This window comes from Lissotriton helveticus, chromosome 5_1 (assembly GCF_964261635.1).
Source record: "Lissotriton helveticus chromosome 5_1, aLisHel1.1, whole genome shotgun sequence".
NCBI classification, from domain to species: Eukaryota; Metazoa; Chordata; class Amphibia; order Caudata; family Salamandridae; genus Lissotriton; species Lissotriton helveticus.
In genome coordinates this window covers 332983117-333007917 of record NC_136065.1, presented here as the reverse complement: position 1 = coordinate 333007917, position 24801 = coordinate 332983117, and the positions used below count along the sequence as shown (strand labels likewise).

The 24801-nt window shown below is 46.3% G+C and overlaps 1 protein-coding gene across 1 annotated transcript in view; it reads right to left on the bottom strand.

The window, feature by feature from the left end:
- ATAD3A (ATPase family AAA domain containing 3A) overlaps positions 1–24801 on the bottom strand; it is a 446196-nt gene that overhangs the window by 295341 nt on the left and 126054 nt on the right. The window contains exons 5-7 of the mRNA XM_078642408.1: positions 14372–14441; positions 12944–13109; positions 1880–1949 (exon numbers count right to left, since the gene is read on the bottom strand). Of these exons, the coding sequence (XP_078498534.1) occupies positions 1880–1949; positions 12944–13109; positions 14372–14441 (306 nt within the window). The remainder of the gene's footprint in view (positions 1–1879; positions 1950–12943; positions 13110–14371; positions 14442–24801) is intronic.

The following is a 24801-nucleotide window of genomic DNA, read 5'->3' as shown; positions in this document are numbered from 1 at the left end:
CATAGGAAAAACATGCTTTGTGCCTATAAGGGCCTCACAATACACGTGCGCATACGCCACAGGGGACTGTTAAGTCAGATCACTTTATGTCAGCTGTAAATACTCTTCTCCGGAGAGGTCAGCGGGTTGCTTAGGGCTATGATGAGGATTCCCCTGGAAGAGAACTAGCATTACAGGTAAATAACTTTCCCTTCTCTTCCAGTGGATCTTCATCAATAGTCATAATGACCGAATAGAATAGCATGCCCATCCCATAAACTAAGAGGACAAGAATTAGAAACAACCTCAACAATCACCTAAAAAGGTTGCTCGAAGAAGCCTGCCCTACTTGAGTATCAGTTCTGGAGTATGAATGTAGACAATGTCTGGATAAAGTATAAATAAGACTTCCAGATAGCGGCCTTACAAAGAAGGGCAATAAGAGCCTATCCTTGAGTGAAATGTGCTTCAGGTCTATCAAGGAGGGGCTTTTGGTTAATTTGTATGCCGCAACATACAAGATACTAGCCATCTAGAAATAGATTTGATTTGTAACGATAAACCTGTTCTTACAAGAACAGAATTCAGTTAAACCTAGTAAGCCCCCAAAAGGCTACCTTCATTTTGAAACCCATGATAGAGCCAGATTCTGTAATGAGACACCTAAATCATACTGTTACCACACTTTACGTTGTGGATCGTGGGTTCCCTTTTTACTGTCCCCCACATTGGCTCTTTTTCTCTGACCTTTGTGTTCAGCTGCAGCACATCTAAGTTTGGCTAGCAATTCTGAACTGCCAGATAGTCAGTCAGAATAATTCAAATGTTTTGGGGAAGTTCTTTCTATTCACAAGCCACCTCCTTCATTCTTTCTCACATGATCCCTCCTTTCTTCTCCACATCCCAGTGGTCTGAACTAGTCAAGGCTACATTAAATGTTAGAGACAACTAACATAACATTTAATCCCAAAGAATGTACTTCCTCTCCCAAGAGTGTACATTCAGACTAATGAAAGCATTATCAAAGAAGCAACTGTAGATACACACAACCTGAGTCAATTAAACAAGGACAAACTGAACAGACTATTAAATTCTTGTATAATTAATGAAACATTTACTCACTTGTACTGACTCAACTCTGATTCATATTATATCATTTTTAAAGGGGGTTTAGAGTAACTTTGGAGTAAACTATGGCACTAATAAAAGGTACTGAAATGCATCAGTTATAGTACTTTTAAAAACACACAAATAGTGCACTATAAAATGCTGTACTCAAGGACAATGATCACCAACACTCTAAAACACTGGGCATAACACCATTCATTATCGAAAAAGAGTATTTGTACAACGCTGGTGTACCTTTTTATTATATTGCACCTTCACTTGTGGGTTTCAGTACATTTAAAACCTTTGTTTTCTTTAGTTGTTTTAGGAGACACTCATAACATTAACTTCCACCAACACCTTTGTTTTCTCATTTAACAAGCAGATAAGGTCTTCTACTCATGTAGCACTTGCACAGCCATTTGCGCCATTTTGCTACTCCATAAAGAGCAAGTACCCAATTAAAAATCCTAGTAATAGTCATATTATCAATCTCAGATGCCCCTGATGAGAATCAAACTGTGACCAGGGAGGTTACACAGAATTCCTTGCAGAATACACAATACTAGCACATACGCTATACCTGTAGAGTCATACATACAATGTGCTGCAATGTGTGCCCTAAGAGTATTGTCTAATATACTACAATAATCTGACAGTTCTTACCAGACATGAAGATATTTTTGCCTTAACATTTGCTATTGCCTTTGCTATCAATGGGACATGTACTAGCAATCATGCCTGTGGTTAATAAAAAAAACTCCAGCTTTCATCCCTTTTAGCCAGTACTTACTGTGGCTGTCACTTTGTCCCAGTCTGAAACGAAAGCCCGGAATCCTTCCCCGAACACCGTGCCTGCGGTCCTTACGGGAGGCAAAACACAAATGTCAGCAGAAGGACAGCCACTTCTTAGACAATCATTGGCAAATCCAACCGGTCTAGTGCTGGTTGTCAGCAAGGCTGAAGGGGACTGGAAAGTGATGTGATACTGTAGAATAGACCATGTTCTAACCTAACTCCCCCACCACACCCACCCGGGGGGGTTACAGAATACTTGTGCTGTATAATCTTGAATTAAGAAATATAATCAAGGCAGGATGTATGACAACAAGAGAGATGAATATAGACAATGAATTAGTGTGCATCTATGATTCATACTACAACTAGTGATCACACACACTCCTTTGATTTTTGTAAATCATTGACTTTAACAGTATTTTTTCAAAGGGCAATGGGGGTCTTTACTACTTGAGCACCAGTTTAAAAAAAAAAAAACATTTTATTTCAAGGAATATCTACTGGTATTGAAGAAACTCTTGGGGAACTGTACATTCATCAAAATACACGTTGAATCAATGGACATTATTGGAATGACAAACATCTGAACAGTGGTTTGCAAATCTGAGAGATTAACCTGTGAGTGAGACTATTATGGCTGAGAAAGCAATGCATATTACATGAGTCTATGTAATAGATTCACAAGAAGCATACATTCAGCACAACCAGGACCCCATCCAACCCATAGCAACACGTTAGTTAAATTTAATCTGGAAGGATTTTTGGCACATGAGGCTAATGCTACTATAGCTAAGATACTTGTGTTCATTAAACATCATACAGCGCCTTAAGTTATGTTCTTAATAGGTACATTATGGAAGACACAGCTTTGGCAAAGATGTAGTCCTTAACATGTATCAATTTGCATAACAATCATTTTCCTTATAGGGATTAAGACATCTAAAACTATGATGTTTAGAAATCTGCATGCATACCGGCAGTCTTTTTTTCATGTCTATACCTATCACCACACCTGGTCCGAGACAACAAATGACTGTTTATGACTTCTATCGGTAATTGTATAAAGGAGTACCTGTGGCTAAATTACAGTTTCTGTATGGTGAATGAATTATACAATTAATTGCTTTGGGTGGCCAACCTTTTTGCATTGCACTATTTGGGCGTTTCTGCTTGTAAGGACTTTTGGTCCATCAATTAAGTGAGTATTTATTTATATGCTTATACTACATTAAGCAATCAATTTCATTGTCTCTGCTGTGAATAAAAACAAAAAAAGTAATTGATGATCCGGTGGGGCGTGCATTTATTCCGGGCTTGCAAGAAGACAGAAATGATTTCTCTATTATATATCTCCAGCTAATTACAACCTAAGTTGCCCTGGGAAGGAGGGGCTCTCTCCAACATGTTAAAATCTTCTTTTTATTGCTGAAAACTATCAACAGGTATGAACTTCAGCCCAATGTTGTTTGTGGCCCTCCATTGGGCGGATGTTTTAGCACACCTGTTGTTCTTTCAATATGGGACACACACATATACCAACAGACAGAAGGTACTTCCATGGCAAGTACCTTTGTGCCAAGTCTAGCATGTCTCTATAAGTCACATTTTGAAGAACAATTCATTCTCAGTCCAGAGAACCTGAACAAATCTAACACCCTTATTTGGCGGCATTATATAGATTACATACTCATCTTTTAGAAAGGGGACCTGGCTACATGCAAGACATTTTGCTCTGGGGTCAACACCTTAAGCCCCTACCTGAAATTTTCAAAAATAATCACTGAGAAGGAAGTACCGTTCCTGTGTCTTTTGATCAAGAAGAAATACAACGAGCTAATAGTAAGCTTATATAAAAAACCTACAGACAGTAATAGCCTTCTACTTTACAATAGCCACTACCCATAATCCCTGCGTGACAACCTACCATACGGACAGTTCTGCACCTGCGACGCAATGGCAACAGACTAAAGCATTTTGATACATAGGCACAAAAGCTGGCCGTAGATTTGGAATCAAGACAATACCGTAGTAGTCAATGTGTAAAAACTGCATATAAACAGGCTAGAAATTTTAACAGAGACACACTACTAGAGCCACACAATAGACAACAATAACATGTGACACTAAGATACGCAAAATAATTAAGACACACAGGAAAATCTTACAAACTGGGCAACTATCGTTCCCACTACCTAGCTTTGCTTTTAAACGAACTACTAATCTGAAGGATCTAATAATACACACACGCCCACAAGACCATAATGAGTCAGACCAGAGATTACTATGGGTTCTACTCCCAGTAAAAGGACATTTCCCATGTGGATCATGTGTCAACTGTACTTTCATAGAAAGCTCTAGGGAGAAACCTTTAAAGACTAATTGGATGTGGACAAAAAATAAATAAATCACACACCAATTGCAACACAAAGAACTGTGTCTACTTGATCACTTGTCCCTATGGAAAACAAATACGTAGGGATGACCACACTCCCCGTAAAATTGAGAGTAAATGAACATAGCAGCACTATACACTGCAAGAAATCCAATACAAAAATGAGCACACATTTCCTCACTGATACCCAAACATTAACCAGCATGCCCTCTTTAGAAGGGAGCATCAATGGATATTCCGCCTTTTATCGAACATCATTGGTCTCAATGAAGTTGAGTTTGTCTACATTACCATTCTCATTCACAGAATAAACAATTGTTCAAAGGAAAACATTTCTTTGAATCACTACTGAAAAAAACACCTCATGTCATCAAAATAGGAGTGTTTTTATGTCAATCCGACTATTAAAACTGAGATTGATTGGACTGATGACGTTAGCCCAGATTGACTTCACAGATTCATGCCCCCTTGTAAAAATGGCTGCCATGTTCACACATATGAGAGACAAGATTCCTATCACATTATAAATAAAAAACAGACCCGAACATAGGGTTTCCGCTCCAGTGGTTGAAACCAGGCTTTAACTACACATAACACAGCTGCTTCCAATTAACATTGATGGAAGACAGATGGGATACTGGAGACCCACCGCACTCTGCACTTCCGAGGATGCCGGCGTGAGTAGGTCTTCCAGTGTGCAGATATAAAGGAGTTCGTAAGTGCGGCATAGCCACTCTATTTTTTCCAAAAGAGAGTGTCAGTAAAATGTAACCACTCGCTCGCCAGATCATTAACACAGGTCAACTGGCCCTGTATTTTGATATTTTACAGCACACTGGTAAGCATTGCCACAAGGCAAATACTGAAGGAGTACTGATTTATGCCCTCAGTGGGTAAGTTTCCTCACTGATCAACAGAGTGTGTTGGAATTTCATGATATGTTTTATCTTCCATGTGGTGTTAATGAATTGTACTTTTTAGTTCATGGTACACATTAGAGTGAGCATGCACATGTGAGCATGCTTTAGTAACTCAAATTGTCAATTTGTTGATAATAGTGAAATTGATGTCATAATTTTGTCTGCACTACAGGTCTTCTCAAAAATTGATTTACTTATATTGATACATAGATAAGTAGGTGGCTGGGAGTAACACAAATGAAAATCATATATCGAAACCCCAGTCACTGTGTAGATTAGTTTTTATGGTCCTGAAGAAAAGACGCTAGATAATTCACATGACTAAATTAGGCTTGAAACATGTCGACCTTCAGCTACCTTAGATAATCACTTCTAGTAGGTGGCACCACATATTTTAACACAGGCAATAGGGCTAAATCATTAAAACATTTCTGTAGAGTACCCTCTGTCCAATTTGTATCCCAGTCTTTCACATATTTACTTAAGACACTAATCTCCATTTTACCCACACATCATCATGCAGCTTATAAAAAGATCTACGGTAAAGAGCCCCCATTGAGGGTGCCTGTCGGGCAGTGCAGCAGCGGCCAGTGGTGGAGCAAAAGCCCAATGATGAAGCATGACACCTATCTAGGTATGTGAAGGCATTGGTTCCTACAGAGTAATGCTCCCTGCAGACTCTGTGAACCGCAACTGACCTAAGCAGACAAATCCGAACTTACTAGGAACTGCATACCCTATGATCTTGGGTAGAATTTTAGCCAGCCCCCAATAGTTGTGCGGTTGCTGACTAGGTAGGGGGGCGGGGGATTGGGTAATCACTGCTTTGCTGTCGGTGTTGCTCCACATTGAGAGGCACCCCTGCCTCATCCCTTGTTGTTCCCTCCTCTAAAGGAACCTCTAAAGTAACCCTTACTGTAGGTGGACTGGGTTTGTTTTTGTTGGGAAGTGGATGGGTCTGTGGAAGTGGATGTGTCTGTGGAAGTGGATTTCTATGCACCTCCAAGCTGAGCTAGGAAAGGGTCCTCTAGGAGTGGCAATTTGTAACACTACCATGGCCTTTTTCATTTTGTTAAGGGTAGTAACTACCTGTGGTTCAAAAAGGTGCTCTTTATCAAAAGGCATATTTAAGACTTCCTGTTGTACCTCTGGCTTGAATCCAGAAAATCTAAGCCATGCATTTCTTCTAGGAAGCACGCTGAAATTAATTCCTCTAGCAGCTGTATCTGCTGCATCTAGGGCACAGCGTATGGAATAGTTAGTAAAGGCCTGCTCTTCTGTAGGCCTCTTTTGCAGCATTCCTCGGGGAGGTACTGCAAGAGTTCTTCCAGTTAATCCCAATGGGCTCTATCATAGCTGGCTAGAAGAACTTGTTAATTGGTAATACGCCAATGATGGCTGCCTGTGCTGAAATCCTCTTCCCAGCTGCATCTATGGTCCTTCTCAGGAGGTGGAGTGTCGGCAGTAACTAGACTGTTTGCCCTTTTCCGAGCAGTAGAGCCAACAATGGAGACTGGTGGAACCTGACTTTAGATGAAGAGGGGGGTCAGAAGGAGCCAATTTGTATATTTTATGTCCACCCTTGGGGTGATGACCTGGGCATCAACTGGCTCTTTGAAAATGTCCTTGTCATGTCTCATCATGCCAGGAAGTCTGGGCAAATACTGGGTGTCCTTGGTAGTGGAAGAGAGGGTGTCTAATTGAAAATCCTGCTCTAGGGGTTCCCTATGTAGATCAATACCATGGAAAGCTGCAACTCTAGCGATAAACTGGTGAAAGAAGTGGCATCTTCTGGGGAGGGACGAGTTGGATATAAATCTGGATCATTGGGAGTGTGGGGGGGGTGAGGGGGGATCAGTGTCATATATATATCCCAAGGGTCAGGATCTCCTAATGGACCTCCCACTAAGCCCCCCAATGTCTGAATGTGGTGACCCTTGAGGTGAAGTATCAAGTGGGTCATGTGTTGGAGACAGTGGAGGAGGTGAGGGTTGCACAAGAGGTGTTGATCAGTGTGCCGGTATTTTACGTGGCAACGTAGTCAAAATCGAAATGGTGTCCGTTCCATTAGAAAAGCATCTTCGATGGAGATGGTGACACAGGGAAAAGATAGTCCGAGATGGGCGGCGCCCTGAAGGGTGAGCGGTTTAAGTCCGAACCAATTAAATTAAAGTACAGCGCAGAAGTGAAAAAGTGTGCTAGAAAACAATACAGTGGAAGACGATAAAGAACCTGAATAATTGTACAGTACGTAGTCAAAACATGGAGCAGAGGGACATACATCCAAAACAGCCAGCGTTGAAATTATCACTCTGCCCAACGAGTCGGTCGTGTCAAGCCCACAACGAATGGCGAACTTTGCGGCATCTCACCCGTCTGATACTACTTTGGAGAGGATGGCCCAGACCTCCTTTGAGACCAGTGGCAGCACTTGCACAACCATTTCTCACATGGTGTGGGAATAATGGCCCAATAGGCATTAGGTGTTCACCAACCTCATTGCAAGGCTGACAGAAGAAAAGATTTTCTTACCCCAACTATCCAGCCTCTTGGATTGATTGTCCAGGGGTGCAAAAGGGAACGCGCCTTGAGAGGTATAGGCTAGGACCACCAAGCTATGGTAGGGTAGGGTAGTTGGTGAGGAAATTTGGGTCGCCAAATGCAGGGCGATTATCCATTCACAGGAGCCCCTGTGCTGGGCTTGGCAGGAGGAGACACCCGGCTGCAAGACCTCCGTCAAGATGTTCATCTTGATCGCCACCGAAGTGAGCTGAGGTTCAGGACCTTCACTAACCTTTTCACCACCATACCATATAAAGCTCCATCCTCAGTAGCCTTGGTAGGGGGAGAAAGCAGGCTATAATCTAAAGAGCTATTCAGTCCACTGGCCCCGCCCAATTCCTCAAACCAGTCTATTTCCTGTTCAGGCTGGTCTTGTCAAGGGTCCAGCGAACCCTCCCAATCTTCCTCCATCCCTAGCCCTTCAAAATAAGGCTGAGGAATCGACCAAGGACCCAAGAGAGCTGTCAGCGCCGGAAACGTCTCCGAGTCATCGGAGAATGGGGCTGGCGCCGTCAGGGGCGCCGGCGGAAGTCTCAGTGTCGGGGAAGGCCATAGTGACATGACCAGCGCCTGTAAGGATCCATTACCGGATCCACAGGAGGGCGGCGTGGAACCCGATGAAGCCCCCTCTGGGGCTGCGGGGCCCGAAGGCTCACCGGCATGGTCAGGGCTCCCAGATAGGAGGCACATTGTATCTTAGAATTTATTTAGTTCGGCATGGGTCGCTCTGGCTCCTGGGAAGCGTGGCCCCGACCCAGGCGCAGGTTCAGCAGAATAAGGCATGGAACGCAGAGACTCCTTTGTCAAGTCATTCAATTGTCAGGGAGAAGTTCTTCTGCATTTTGTGCTCCTTACCTGACCTACTCAAAGACTTTGAGTGGAGGAAAAAGACTTAGGGCTCCTGGAGTGGTGCCTGGGCCTTCATCTCGACCGAGAATGAGACCTCCGGGGCAAACTACGCGGTGCTGAGCACCGGCTGAAAGTAGCTTTAGGAACCGCTCCCTCAAAGCTTTCAGAGCCATGGCCTGGAAGTCGGAGCACGACTTTGAATCGTGGTCACGCACCAGGCACCAAAGACACATCAGGTGTGGATCCGTTACAGACATGGCACAATGACAGACACCACACAGATCGAATCCAAAAGCTTTCTTGGACCTTCTACACAACAAAAAAAATCATCTGCAAAAGTCGAAAAAGTCCTGTCAAAAAGTGATGGAGGGTAGCTGTCTTCACGGAACTAAGCTTACTGGCGGGGAAAGAAATGAAATGACGCCAGTGCACCGAGGTGGCGCCTTCATAGGTAACACTGTGGTATTGCTCGATGAAAAATCTTCAAGATCCAGTCTGATGCATGGAATATTCTAAGGTACGGAATCTGCAGCTAGATGTCTCTATCAGAAAGTTTTTGAAATTATGTACCCCTTTGGCCCTCCTGCTGGGAGACTCTAATGTGATTTTTGAGCAGTGCAATACTGACCAATTCTCTTAGAATCTGGGAGACTGAATTTTCATTCCAATTTACATTTGAATGTACTATTTTTTCAAACTAAAGTCTAAATTGGGACAACCCTGTTTTAATCCTACTTTCTGGTATTTCCCATCCCTTATGACTTGTATATGACATTCCCAACCTTGTGTTGTACTGTGTACACTTTACTGGTCCGATATTCCTTGATCCATTAGGAGTGCTTACAACAAATTGCCCGAGAAGGTTACATGAAGAGACCTTTTCTGGTCACCATCCTTAAAACATATGTGTGCAACTTTAGCGAAAGAGACCATGGCTGGAGGGGTCCTAGGCTAAACACTCCGCTATGCATCTTCCTGGCACCACATACTGACATATCATATTTATTTATTTATTTATAAGTTTTGTATAGCGCGAACATGACCCAAGTGGGTATCAGAGCGCTTTACATAAGAAGAAAAAGGAACATAGTTCAAAGACATAACAAGTAACAAGTAGGTCAATGTGTCACAAGAGTAAAAATTACATAGTGGAGAGAAATAGGTAGCGGGCAATTGCAGCAGGAAATGTAGGACAATATAAACCAAGAACAAAAGTGACATTATGGCAGGCAGCAGAGGATCGCAAAGGATGACATGTAATAGTTAGGATAACCAAAAGACTCGAGGTAAGAGGAGCACAGTTTCTAGATCAGCGCATTGTTCATTGGTAGTTCTTTCGTTTCCCTTTTGAAAACAAAGGTGGTTGGAATAAGCTTTGTCTCCACTGGAAGGGCATTCCAGATTCTCGTGGCAATGCCTGAGAATGTACGGTTGTAGGTTTTAAGCTTATTGAATTTCTTTGGTTTGAGCAGTAAGGTGCCGGTGCTCCTTGTGTGCCGGGATCCACCAGAGAGTTCCAGTTTATTTGCCAGGTAGAGTGGGGTATTGAAGTGAAGAGCTCTATGGGTCATACAGGCAATCTTTAATTGGATCCTTGCCTCAAAGGGAAGCCAGTTGAGTGATTTCAGTTCTGGTGAGATGTGGTTGGTTTTCTTAGAACCCGTGATGAGTCTCGCAGCCGCATTTAGCGAAGCTCTGATAGGGGCTAAACTGAGTTTCGGCAGTCCGCATAACATAGCACTGCCACATTCTAGTCTGGAGATGACCAGTGCTTGCACTGCAGATTTGAAATCTTCATGGGGCAGGTAGGGTTTGAGTTTTCTTAGGATGCACAACTGGAAATTCGCTCCTTTGGTAGATGCTCTGATGTGCTCTTGCATGTTTAGGTTTTTATCTAGCAGAATTTCTAGTGATTTTGTGGAGTCAATCAGGTGAGGTGTGCAATTGAGCGCGGTGAGATTAGAGAGATATTTCACAACAGTGGGGGTTTGCCTAGCCGGTGGAAAGAGGAGGAATTCCGTTTTGAGGGCGTTTAGTTTGAGGTGGTTGGAGGTAAGCCAGTTTAGGGTTTTGTGCAGGGTTCCATTGAGAGCATTGATGTCTTCGGGGGAGAAAATTTTGGGTGTCATCGGCGTACATGTGATATTGGATGTTTGAGGCTTTGCGAATAACTGTCAGTGGTTCCAGGAAGAGGTTAAAGAGCGTGGGGGAGAGTGAGGACCCTTGGGGAACACCCAGCATGCAAGGACTGGGTTTGGATAGAGACTGATTGGATTTGATTCTTTGAGCTCAATTGTTGAGGAAAGAGGCAAACCATTTAAGGACAGTACCCGATAGACCCATTCTGCATTCAAGGAGGTGGAGAAGATTGTCATGCTTGACAGTGTTGAATGCAGATGAGAGATCGAGAAGAATTAGTAGGCAGGCTTCGTTCTGGTCAAGTAAAGTGAGAGCGTCATCCACTATGTGAGTGATGGCTGTTTCGGTGCTGTGGCCAGTGCGGAAACCCGATTGGAATTGGTCAAGGAGCTGGATTTGTTCAATGTGTCTACGCAGTTGTTCATGAACACATTTCTCCAGTAGTTTAGCCAAGGTAGGAATGTTTGTGATTGGTCTGTAATTATTCAAGTCTTGAGGGTCAGCCGAGGGTTTTTTTAGGATGGGTAGCACTAGGACCTCCTTCAGGCAGTCCGGGATCTCTCCTTGCCGGAGAGAGGCGTTGATAATCTTGGTCCAGAGCAGTGTTAAACAGCCTATCATTTCTTTATAGAAGTTGGGGGGTGGGGGATAGGGGATCATTGAAGTGGTTTGAAGGTTTAATGGTCGAGAGAGTGTTGAGGATGGTAATGTCATCGAGGGGAGTGAATAGGCTCCGATAGGCATTGTTTTTGAGAGAGATAACGGACTGGTTGGACGATGGTGTGGAGAGGGAGAAGGCAGGAAGGGGTGATAGTGAGAGTGCAGCCAACCTTAGGTCAGATTCGATCTTGTTCGACTTTTCTAGGAAGAAGTCAGCAACCGCTTCGCAGGTTGGCTGTGAACAAGCAGATTGTTGAGAGGGCGAGTGTGTTGTTGGATTGTGTTTTAATCAGCTCAAATAGTCGTTTCGGGCGATTTCTTGCTTTGTCAAGTTGGGCTTTGAAGGAGAGTTTTGTGGTTCAGATGAGTTTGTTGTATCTACTTCTTTTGAGTCTAAGGATTTTAAGCAGATCAGTGGAGGGAGTGGTTCTCCAAGAGCGTTCAGCTAGTCTGAGGCTACGTCTGTCCTCGTTTAGGTTGTCGTTGAACCAAGGTTTGGAATCCTTGGCGGAAATTCTTTTTAGTTGCAGGTGGGCCGCAGCATTCAGCGCCTTGAGCATGGCATTGTTATAGTTCAAAGTGAGGTTGTGCACGTCGGTCATGTTTGCAGGTGGTGGTAAGGAGACATTGCAGTGCGCTATGAGCTCATTAACGTTAGTGTCGAGAAGCAACTCTTCCAGTGTTTTAATTTTAGTGGTTGTGATCTGTTGGGTTTCCAGCATTTAAGGATACGGAAGTTGATAATATGATGGTCCGACCAGTCACAGGGAAGAATAGATTCGAGAAGAATGGTGTTGGGGTTGGAGATGATTAGGTCCAATGTCGAGCCTAAGTTGTGGGTGGGGTGGTCACAGAATTGAGATAGGGAGAGGTCTGTTAAGAAGTTCTTGAGAGTGTTAACAGCCTGATCATGCAGGTCATTCCAGTGAAGGTTGAAGTCACCAAGAAAGATCTGTGGGCAGTGGCAGCCCAGGTTGGAGGAGATGGTTTCCATAGTTTGTTCAATTAGAGGGAGGTTATCACCAGGGGGGTGGTAGAAGATGTGCAGGGACCATAGGGGTCTGTGTGCACTGGTGATGTCTATTCCTAAATATTCGCAGGAGGAGAGATTAGCTGAGGAGAATTGTTTGGCTGTGAGAGAGTTGATGAAGATGCAGGCTATGCCCCCATCAATTTTCTTGACGCGGTCAAGTCTGATAATATTGTGGCTGGGAGGCACTAGTATGTTGAGGGTAGGCCCAGAGGAGTCGTTGAGCCAGATTTCTGTGAGGACAAGGAGGTCCAGTTCATGGGCAAGGATAAGATCTGCAAAGTCTGCCGCATGTTTAACCGCTGACCTGCAGTTAAGTAACATGCAGTTCAAGTGCGGTTTGTGCAGGCTGTCAGTGAGCGGTGGGTGTGTGAAGGGGATAGAGGCGCTATGTGTGTCAATGCCTACACAAATCAGACATACTTTGAAAACATTTGCTATGCCATAGGAATGGCCTGTAAGCACTTCTATGCATCTGTGATCCATACTGCTTTCAATGAAACATACTTAATGGACTCTAGCACAGTTTGTCGGTGCTCTGCAGCCTTCAACCGGATCTGTTCACGAATAATGTCAGCATTTTCCCGCTCCACCTTGGCTCGCGCACGGGCCTCTGCTTCTATCCGCAACATCTCATTCTTGTGACGCAGCTCCATCTCATGCTCCACAGTAGCTAAGAAAGAAAAAGGAATGTATGTAATAGTCTACGTCACGACAACCCGCCAGCTTCATATCTGGTAAGGAGTGGGAGATAATATTTTACACCAAGCAAAATGGGCTAGGAAAATAGCAAATTTTTATATTAGAAAAAACAAAACTCCCAAGTTCAAACTTTTCTAAGTATTACTAAGAAATTCTTTCTGGATAGTTTCTCAGAAGTAGGCAGGTTTCTGAACTAACAGAGCATCTCAGAAATGTATGGTCTAAAACTCTGGAATACACTTTCCGGCCTCTGCACCCTTTGATTTGCAGTGACTGACTTTCATAAAAAGAGTTAATAAAGTTCAGCTGTAAATCAATTAAATGATAGTTAAATAACAAACATAGATGAAATCCAGAATGCATAAACACACTTAAATGAAATGTAAGATAGAAGACCACACACTGCAGTGTGCTTAAAACGTCACTTCCTTTCTCCAGTCTTCAAAGCATTCCTCCCTCAGTTTATCAGAGAGCATCTCTCTTCAACTCCACTCTCAAGTTGGAAAAACAACTCACATTTGTTAGCATGCTAAGGTCAATTATTCTCAAAGGTATAGTTCAAGTTCTAGCAGATACTGGCAGTAAAATAGAAGAGGCGCTAATCAACTCACAAAAGATCGAGACGGTCACTAGAGCCACCCGCCATACAAAGTCCTGGGAAATTCACAACTAAAAGTGCACCTGAAGATGGATACCCAAACACCATGACTCAAACAAGAGCATTGAGAAATCTACATGTGTCAGAATGTATAAGAATGTATAGAAATGAAAGTGGTGCATATCTACTTGCCTAGCAGATAAAGGTAGGCATACGTTTGAAATCGGAAGATTTCAAGAGTCACGAATGCCTGTGAAAGGCTGCTAGAGTTGGGAACCAGAGATGAGATCTCAAGTCACCAATTTCTCATGATTTTAAAATATCTTCCACGCAGTGCACTTCTTTGGGCATCCACTCGGTCCCCTCAGTGTCCGTTAGCATCAGTATCACAGTTTATTAACTAATCAGCTTTGTGAAGAAAGGCCCATGGTCTTACCTCACATATCTCCAGAAAAGTAGAATTCCCAGGCTGGGGGGAGAGGGGGGGGGGATAGCTGCTGCGATAGTTATGAACCAAACAGTTCTATTTTTGTGAACCACAGTACACCCTACACCCAATGTTCTACCAAAATTTGTGGGCAAGGGAGTTAAGGAAAGCTGGGAGATCTGGCGCTGCAGAGGGGCTCAAGACTTACCTCTCCTCATTGACTCTTGCTTTTGTACAGACTCTTCCTGCTTCCTTAAGTTTTCTTCATTGAGGAGTTGCTGAAAGGAGAAAAGACACAGTCAACTTAAGGAGCTACATCCAACAGGGCCAGCAATATTATCAAACAGGTATCTCATATTTCAAACTTGGTTTGCCTCACGTAAACTACTGGCAACCTGCTGTCACCTGAAGCAGGCAACAACGTTCTGATATTTCTAGTTTGATTCTCCAAACGTTGGCATTTAAAATAAAAAAAGGTCTAGTTTTGCTGTGGACTTTCACTGCCTTCAGTCTCATAGGGCTGATTAGTGGTGTCAATTTCCTTGTGACAAATCAGCTAACCTGCGTTATCACATGAAACAGGAATTCCAGGGGGGGCAGAGCTTGCCGCCAAGGAGAATGGTGGCATCCTTCTGGAGCTGCTGGCTAGCTGGTCCGTGGTCGCCGATCAAGAGACGCCAGCAGTGCACTTCCTTGGGACACCCCCCGCCCCCTCAGCACCATGTCAGATTGAGCCCGCACAAAGCGCTGCACCAGATGGAGAAGATCTGGCAGGGGCCCGACAGACATAACATGGCGTGCGTTGCAGATGCGGAGGCCTAATTCCACCCTTACTTGGGCCATGAGTGGATGCCTTAGTGGATTGGCGACTGCACCTTCGTGCTGCCAGTGTAACAGAGAGTCGGGCTAGGGCCCCTGACGACAACTTCCAGGTGGCCCCCTCACATTTCTGTGCCAGATACGGGAGTAAGAGCAGAGAGAGGTCTGGTGAGACAGGAGACGCCCGTCCAGCACTGACTGCATACCAGCCACTTACGAATTCACTGTGGGAGGCATGCCTGTCCAGAAGGCCCCTGTCCACCTTGCCGGCACATGTGGACCCTGCACCGAAGGTACTGGGCTTCGTGGCTATTAGACTGGGATCATCGGGCCACCATATTGGATGAGACTACCTACCTTCACCTCAACCAACTGCTGCAACCAGTTGGCGCATTGTGGCCGGCTCCACTACCCAGATCAGACTTTCCTATTCCCTACTTACATCACTCCCCGGGCGTGGCCTTGGGCCTCTCACTGATCCCACTGGTCCCACGACAACAGCCTTGAGTGTCGATATTTGCCTCTTTGCGTTGTCCCTGATATAGCAGGATACCCATGATGTGCAGCCCTCACCGTTCTAATTGACCTGTGTGTGTCCCTGCCACCGTGGAGTGCATCTCTTTCTTCATATGTGCAGAGTTTGATCTGTTGAGTTGGGGCGCGTGACCATAGACGCCTGGATCTCGCTACTGCACGCTGCAGACATTGTTCCTGGATTTCCCAGGCAGTCTCCCACCTGGCCATTCCACATCTGCTGTAGCCGGGAGATGCGGGACTGGACATTGGTTGACTCCCTGGATGATGTCCTTTGATCTTGGGGAGTGTTTGGATTCGGGACTGTCCCCAACCGTGTCACCCTTCTAGCCTTTACTGTTCTTTTGCTTGCGGATCACCCGTACATGTCTAAACCTAAGTCTACCTACCAGCTCCTCTTCTAGGAGGCAGTCTTTAGCTCGAAAAGTCAGTTGCCCCTTCTACGTGAGCCATGAAGCAAGATCCTACAGCCATGCCATCATCTGCAATGGACACTTTATTCCAGACGCTCTCCAAAATTAAGGCTTCAGTGAGTTTGTTCAATGAACCGTCTCAAAAACAGCCACTGATGTACCATCAATCCATTCAGTCAGTCAGTCAGTCAAAAGTCTTTATTTCGATTTAAAATCATAAAAGACAATAGTAAATGCAATAAAAGTAAACTATATAAAAGATTTGCAGATTTTGACATAAAAAATATCTTGTACAATATCATGATTAATACTCCTTAGTATTTCATGTTGTATAATAAATAGCTTAAAACTGATACAATACACTCTTACAAAGGCTGCCGGCGGGGATGTCTAAGATCCAAAGTTCTGCATGCAAATCAGTACCATTTCTTTCAATTTTATACAATAAAGTGCAAGGATGGATTAAAAGAAAATAAACTGACCTACTGGGCAACAAACAACACTTAGCTCATACACCTCTCTTTAAAACTAATCACCCACACCCAGCCCAAAAACTTAGCAACAGCAATCACTACGGAATCATTGGTAGACGTTTTTAAAATCCCGAGTGCCACACAACTGGACCTAGTGGCCAAATTTGAGTATAAGGGTTTCAACCATCTAGCTCAAGGAGTACTATAGGCTGGGCAGGCAAACAGAATATGAGCCAAAGATTCAATATGGGTCGGGCAAAATATACATTTTCTACTATTCAAAATACACCATTTACTGGTATATACATTGATCGGAGGAGACCCCACCCTAAACTGGTGATACAGTTTCCTGTCTTTGGGGGAGTTAATTAAATCCGAGTACCCTTCGAGTTCCACTTCGTGCTTTAACTCAAGGAAATCTCGAGCTAGGGAAGACCAGTTAAGGCGGCAAACCGCTTCATAACAAGCAAGCACCAATAAGCTGCTTTGAAGTCGCTCTTTGATGGAAAAGCACTGTCTACAGGGGGTATCCATAGACTGATCATCCCCATATCACAAAGAGTGGCTTTAACCCGCCTTAACCACAAAGTTGTATTCATACCGTCAGCCTCCCTAACTTCTAAAAAGGCCTGAGCATAGTGGCTGAGCTCCGGAGTGGTTCAGAGCCTTCTCCAGTATGCTACAGGCCTAAAATGTGCCACATCCTCAACTGAGTAACAACCCAGATCCAAAAATAAGGGTAATAACGGGGTGGACTGTGGAAGGCCAATTAAAGACCTCAAAAAAAACATTTCATCTTTCACCAAGGGCTCTAAAATGGCCCCATAACCCCACAGTTCAGCCCCTTACAGAATTGAAGCTCTTATTTTTAAGGAGTATATTTTTAATACAGGAGCGATTGGTTTGGTGTATGAAGATCGCTGCTCCTTCAACAGGCCACCTGAAAGTTGGGCATGCTTGACGGTGAGCAAATCTATTTGTGGTTTCCAGCTAAGTTTGCTACCAATGGTTACTCCCAAGTAAGTAAAGTGCTCCGTCTGTTCTAGGGTACCATCCTTCATATCAACTCTACCCCTGATGCACTTATGTTTTTGTAGGACCATATATTTTGTTTTATCTACATTCATGACAAGGTCATGATCCTGACAAAACTCCTCGAATTTCCCATGGGCACGTTGAAGTCCCTTTTGAGTCTTGGAGAGTACGAGGGTGTCGCACAAGTTACTACTTGTGTAACAATATATCTGTAAGAGACATTAGTTAGTGATAGATTCCTTACCTTAGTATATCCCCAGGCGTCAGACTGGATCCGGAAATTTTTGCATAGCAGTACCCTTGCGCGTCGGTAGGCGTCGCCTGCGGCTCTGCGTCCGTCGTCGGCGTCGTGGGCGCCGTGATGACGTCGTCGGAGTACTTAGACGCCGCCTCCGCGAGCTGACGACAGTTCTTAGACACAGCTTTTCCGCGCCAGAGACGCAGAGCCACGTTAAAAACCAACAATGGTGCCACTGAAACTAGGGCCTTGAAGGGGAAGACCTTAACCTTAGATATCGGTTCGCAGAACGGGGAGGATGGGTGAGTCGGTAAGGAATCTATCACTAACTAATGTCTCTTACAGATATATCGTTACACAAGTAGTAACTTGTGCATCTGAAAGAGACACGTTAGTGATAGATTCCTTACCTTAGAATAGATACCCCAGCAATACCAACCCCGGTGGTTGGTCTGCGAACCAATAATCACACCAGAAAGTCCTGGAGGACGGAACGGCCAAAGAAGCTATCCCTCCGGACTGGACTGTCCAGGCAATAGTGTCTTGCAAACGTGTGCAGCGAGGCCCACGTAGCTGCCTGGCAAATGTCCTGCAAGGGCACTTCCTGGCCCAGGGCAGTTGTAGTCGCCGTGGCCCGAGTGGAATGAACCCTCAATCCAACAGGGGGCTCCTTTCTAGCCAAGGAGTTGCATGCCTGGATACACAAGATGATCCACCGAGAGATGGTCTGCTTGTGCACCGCCTTTCCCTTCTTAGCGCCCACGTAACCAACAAAGAGTTGGTCATCCACCCAGAACTGGCGTGTGCGATCCAGATATTAAGAGAGCGCACGTTTTGGGTCCAGACGGTGGAGCCTCTCTTCCTCTTTTGAGGAATATGGAGGCGGAAAGAAGGTGGGCAAGGTAATGGACTGCCCGATGTGGAAGGCCGTGACAACCTTGGGCAGGAAAGAGGGTCTCGTCCGCAACACAACATTGTCCGGATGGACAGAGAGGAAAGGAGGTGTGGAAGAAAGAGCCTGGTGCTCACTCACTCTCCTGGCAGAGGTGATGGCAACCAGGAAAACAGTCTTCAAAGTAAGAAGACGGAGAGGACAGTTATGGAGCGGCTCAAAGGGAGCACACATTAGGTAAGTAAGTACAAGGTTCAAGTCCCACTGGGGCATCACGAAAGGTACAGGAGGGAACATGTGTGTGATGCCCTTCAGAAAACTAGTTACAATAGGGGACTTGAACAAAGAAGGTTGATCAGGCAGCCTTAGAAAGGTTGAAAGGGCAGAAAGGTAGCCCTTGATAGTGCCCAGAGCAGAGCCCTGCTGGGCAAGAGAAAGAAGGAAGAGAAGAACCTCAGAAAGAGGGGCAGAAAGTGGGTCCACAGCCTTTGCTGTGCACCATGCCACAAACTTATTCCACCTGCAGGCGTATACCGATTTTGTGGAGGGACGCCTGGCTGCCAGAATGACATTACAGACTTCAGGAGGCAAGTCAAATGGCCTCAACTGTCGCCGCTTAATCTCCAAGCATGGAGGTGGAGACTGGACAGGTTTGGGTGGAGGACCCCTGCTGCTGCGACAGAAGGTCCTCCTGAAGAGGCAGACGAACCGGGGGATCGACTGACATACTGAGTAGCTCGGGATACCAGTACCTTCGTGCCCAGTCCGGGAGTCACAAGGATGACTTGGGCCCGGTCGCGCTTGATCTTCTTCAGCACTCTGGGCAGAAGTGGTATAGGCGGAAAGGCGTACAACAAACCGCAACTCCACTCGCGACGAAAAGCGTCTCCAAGCGAGTGCGCCTTGGAAATTCCAACACGCAGAACTGATGACATTGCGCGTTCTCTTCTGTGGCGAATAGATCTAACCAAGGCTCTCCCCACTGCTGAAAGAGGCCTTTCGCCACATCTGAGTTCAGACGCCATTCGTGATACATCATGCACCGACGGCTGAGCTCGTCCGCCCTGGCATTCAGAGAACCTGCCAGGTGTTGAACCACCAGGGTCACGCCCTGATGTTCCAGCCACTGCCAGAGGCGCAGTGCCTCCTGGCAAAGGGACCCCGCCCTGTTTGTTGCAGTACCACATGGCGGTGGTGTTGTCCGTGAACACCTGCACTACACTCCCCCGGACAGAGGGGAGGAATGCCTTCAGTGCTAGACGAATCGCCCGCAGCTCCAAAAGGTTGATATGGAGCCGGGACTCCGCCGGAGAACAGAGGCCTCTGATCTCCGCCTCTCCCATGTGGCCTCCCCAGCCCTGGAGGGACGCGTCCGTCACAACTACGTGCTCCGGTTGGGGAAGGGAGAGGGATCTGCCGCTGACCCAATCGCAGTCCGTGAGCCACCACTGCAGCTGTGTCGCAGTGCCCTCCGAGATCAGGACATGGTCGGAGAGGTTGCCCTGATGCTGGGCCCACTGAAACTTCAGGTCCCACTGCAGAGCCCGCATCCGCCACCGGGCGTGATGCACCAGAAGGATGCAGGAGGCCATCAGCCCCAGAAGCCGCAGCGTCAACCTGACCGAGATCCGGGATAAGGGCTGAAAGAGTGGAATCAGAGCCCGAATATCCCGAACCCGCTGTTTGGGTGGATAAACCCGAAACTACGCCGAGTCGAGAACCGCTCCGATGAAGAGGAGCTTCTGAGAGGGGCACAGGTGTGACTTCGGCACATTGATGGAGAACCCCAGCAGGTGCAGGAGGTCTGCCGTCGTCTGGAGGTGGCTGACGACTGTCTGGGGCGAGCCCGCCTTCAACACCATTCGTCGAGGTAGGGGAAGACTGAAACCCCTAACCTGCGCAGATGAGCTACGACCACCGCCATCACCTTCGTGAACACCCGTGGGGCACTGGTGAGGCCGAAGGGGAGCACGGTAAACTGAAAGTGCTCGTGGCCAACCGTGAACCGCAGGTAGCGCCGGTGGGCCGGCAGGACGGGGATGTGGAAATAAGCGTCCTGCAAGTCCAACGCTACCATCCAGTCTCCTGGGTCCAGGGCAGCTAAGACCTGAGCCAGTGTCAGCATTTTGAACTTTTCCTTCCGGAGGAAGCCGTTGACGTTCCGTAGGTCCAAGATAGGGCGTAGGCCCCCTTTGCCATTCTTGGGTACCAGAAAGTAGTGGGAGTAGCAACCACACCCTACTTCTGGCCCAGGAACGTGCTCGATGGCCCCCTTGGCCAAGAGGGCCGTAACTTCCTCCTGCAGAAGTCGCAAATGATCCCCTGATACTCGGTGGTATTGCGGTGGCATGGCTGGAGGAGTCGCCTCGAAGGGGAGGGAGTAGCCCCTTCGGACGATTTGCAGCACCCACCTGTCCGACGTGACAGTGCACCAGTGGAAGAGGTGAGGGCGAACCCTGCCCCCCACTGGCGTCACATGGCCCTGAAAGCACGGACTAGGAGGGTTTTGAGGCGGATGCTGCGGGGGAGGGTGTGGACTGGCCTCGCCGTTGTCCCCGACCGCCTCCACGGCGGTTTCCACAGCCGCCACCACGTTGGATGTTAGTCTGCGGTGCATGGCTGGCAGCACGTGTGGGGGCGCCCCTTCCTTGGCCAAGAAAGGAGCGAAAGGCACCCGTTTCCTGGCGCGGGCCGAGAGGCCCAAGGACCTGGCCGTAGCCCTGGAGTCCTTAAAGCGCTCAAGCGCATGGTCTGCCTTGTCGCTAAAAAGGCGACAGCCATCAAACGGCATGTCCATGAGTGTATTCTGGACATCGGCCGAGAAGTTGGAGGACCTCAACCAGGCGTGGCGACGAATCGCCACCGTCGTTGCCATCGCTCTGCCCAGTGAGTCGGTGGTATCCAGCCCACACCGGATAGAATGATTACAGGAGTGAAAAAAACCAGCAGTCATCGTGTATTTCAACTTCTGAGCGACCCGTTCAATTATTTAGGGTTCACTCGTATCCTCCGAGTACAGAGAGAAAACGCTAAGTTTCCAATGCCGGCAGCCGAAATACACGATGACTGCTGGTTTTTTCACTCCTGTAATCACCGTATGGAATTGATTAAGTAATTACGCCATTTTACGTCAGCCTGGAGGTTTTATTGGAAAACGCGGATACGACATTTACAGACATAAGAGTGGATGCCGAGAACGGGTTTAGGCACACCCTTGAGAATTCCAACATCATCTATCTTACCTACATGCCCTGACGAAGTCTATTGGTCACCAGACCAAGACGAAACACGTGTTGGCAGCGGCTTTTGTTTATTCTCTTGGTGAAGATTGGATTTATTTATGAAGAAAAAATAAAGGAAGATGAAATGAAGAAATTCTGAATTCTTGGATTTAATAATTGGACTTAAATACTGATGAATGTCTAGCTCAGGATATAACCTTTGCTTTCTCATTTAACATTTGTGGCTTGTTCTTGTTGTCACACTGTTTGGTTCTGGTTAGGTGAGCAGGACCTTATCCTTGGAGCTGAACAGATATTGTGTTTCGTGACTAGTTTTTCTTCCCAGCGCAACAAACCCTCATTCACCTATTCTCATTGTTTCTATTGACCTGTCCCTCGACCTCCGTCAGGACCGGGACTTTTCACGGCGCGGGCCGACTGCCGGAGTTCGAGTCGCTTGCGGGAACGCTCCCGCCTAGCTTTCGAAGTTAGGGCCCGGCAGTCGGAGCAGGTCTTGTCGTCGTGGTCGACGCCGAGACAGTGGAGACACCGGCGGTGAGGGTCGGTGACCGACATCAGTCGGTCGCAGTCCTCACAGGGTTTAAAACCTGGCATCCCTACCGGCACCGTACGGAGTCGAAAACTCTAAAGATGATCAAAAAGGATCGTAAAAAGTTTAGTCAAAAATTGACTAAGGTACCACTTTTTACGGATCTGCGCTGCTGACGCAGAAAAAAGAAGAACGGACGTCAGCACGCGGAGGCGGCGTCCAAGTACTTCGACGATGTCATCACGACGCCCACAACGCCGACGACTGACGCGGAGCCGCAGACGACACCTACCGACGCGCAAGGGTACTGCTACGCAAAAATTTCCGGATCCAGTCTTGACGCCTGGGGATATTCTAAGGTAAGGAATCTATCACTAACGTATCTCTTTCAGATATCAGCAAACATTCGCAGTGGGATCCTCAGCCCAGCTAAACTAGGCGCATCCGTAGGACCGTTCTGAAAATACTGAACCACCCTGTTAATGTATAAAGAAAAGAGGGTTGGTGCTAGAACGCAACCCTGTCGAACCCCCTTTTCCACAGGGAATTTTTGGGTGGTACTCCCCTACACGCGTCCCATCGCACCTGCGCGTAATTGGCGTCATGTAACGTGACCAGAAAGGCCAGGATGAGGAGTACCTAGTTTTAAAAAGGTTTTCCACATTTTACAGCGGGGTACAAGATCAAAAGCCAACTGAAGGTCGACGAAGGCTGCATATATTGTGCCTCCCCCTAACACTATGGTGCGCCAGTAAATTAATAAAAACCTGAACACTTGGTCAATGGTATTGGTACAGGAGCGGAACCCTGCCTGGAGTGGAGACAGAATATCGTGCTCCACAATCTATGCCTGGATTCGGCTCAGTACCAGCCTAGCAGCTACTTTTTGGATACAATCGATAAGGCTTATCGGCCTATAGTTGCCTGGCTGGGAGCGGTCTCCTTTCTTATAAATGGGAAGTATTTCTGCACCTGCCCATGTACCTGGCATAGGTGCTCCACTTGCTATGGAATTCGCAAGGAGCTGAATATAGGATGCCCAGTTAGATATATCTTGGAGAAACAGGTCTGCAGGGATACAGTCGGGCCCTGGCGCCCTACCTCTTGGGACGGACAGTAGTGCACATTCCACCTCTTTCTTGGTAAAGTACAAGGTAGAAATTTGAGAGGGGAGATCAAATGATTCGTGAGCCTCCTCAGGAAGTGCAAACAGGGCTTTAAAATGCAATACCCGCTGGTCTGGGGCTACATGGTTCACCGATACTCTAATTGGCGCACCCATTTCACCAGGTGCCAAAAGGTAGACCTGCTTCTCCCCAAGCATGCCTTGTGCAACTCAACCCAGTGCTGCTCATCCCAGTTCCTTTTGGCTCGATGTTGGGCCGCCTTATAGGCTGACCTTGCCATGCATATATCATCCCTATTATTGGTCCTAATTACCATAGCCAGGATTCTATAGGCCGCGCAGCACGATTGATCATACCAGGCACCTGCCTTAAGACCGGAGTTATTCTAATTTTTTTTATGTTTAGTAATAAAAAAAACTTTTAGCTGGTCAAACAACTACCCGTGGATCAGTGGAATGATGGAATTAATCTCTGCTTGACTAATACATGCCTGGAGCTTGCCCAATGCACTTACCATCAAAATACTCATTTGATTTAGGTGCTCTTCTTTTTTTAATCACATTTGACCATTTCACTCTCCTGGTGTCGGTGGTCAAGTATGCTTCCACATGATCAGTACGTGGTGCCGAACAAACACCAAGGGGAGTGCATGCGGGCTACAGGGAGAACACCAACGGGTTATGATCGCTCTCGGTACGTTCACAGACCACCAAGTCAATTAGATTGGGCCAAAATTTCTTATTTAACAGAATGTACTCAATGTGACTACGCCGGGCGCCAGTGTCAAAAGTATGCGTGCCCTGCTTATCTGAAGCTGTTCTCCCATTGGCAGCCCTTACTCCCTGTTCCATACAAAACAGCTTTAATTGGAGGGCAGCCCCAGTCCATTTTTTGATAGGAGGGAGATCAAGGACAGGAATAGACCACTCTACATCCTCCTCTGTGCTGAGATTTACATCATTATGGTAAAGGGGTTCAAAAGTACAATTAAAATCACCTGCTATTATCAAACTACTATTGTCTCTATATTCTATAAAAAATGTATCTAAAAGAAAATCAACAATGGGAGAAGCTTCCCCCTCCCCCCAAGCACACCCCTTGCATAGATATTGATTAGTAACAAATCAGGTACTTTATCCTGCTGGATCCTGAATATTAAAATGTCCTTGCTGTCAATGTGCAGCTCTTCCACCCTATATTGATTAGACTGCCTAACCCAGGTTGTGAGCCCCCCCCTTGGTCTTCCTCTCTGCCCCCCCTCCGCTCTCTTTGAAAAATGTAGATAGCCCTGGCGGTGTACATAGTCGAGTGCCCAAGTTTCTTGACAAATCAGTAT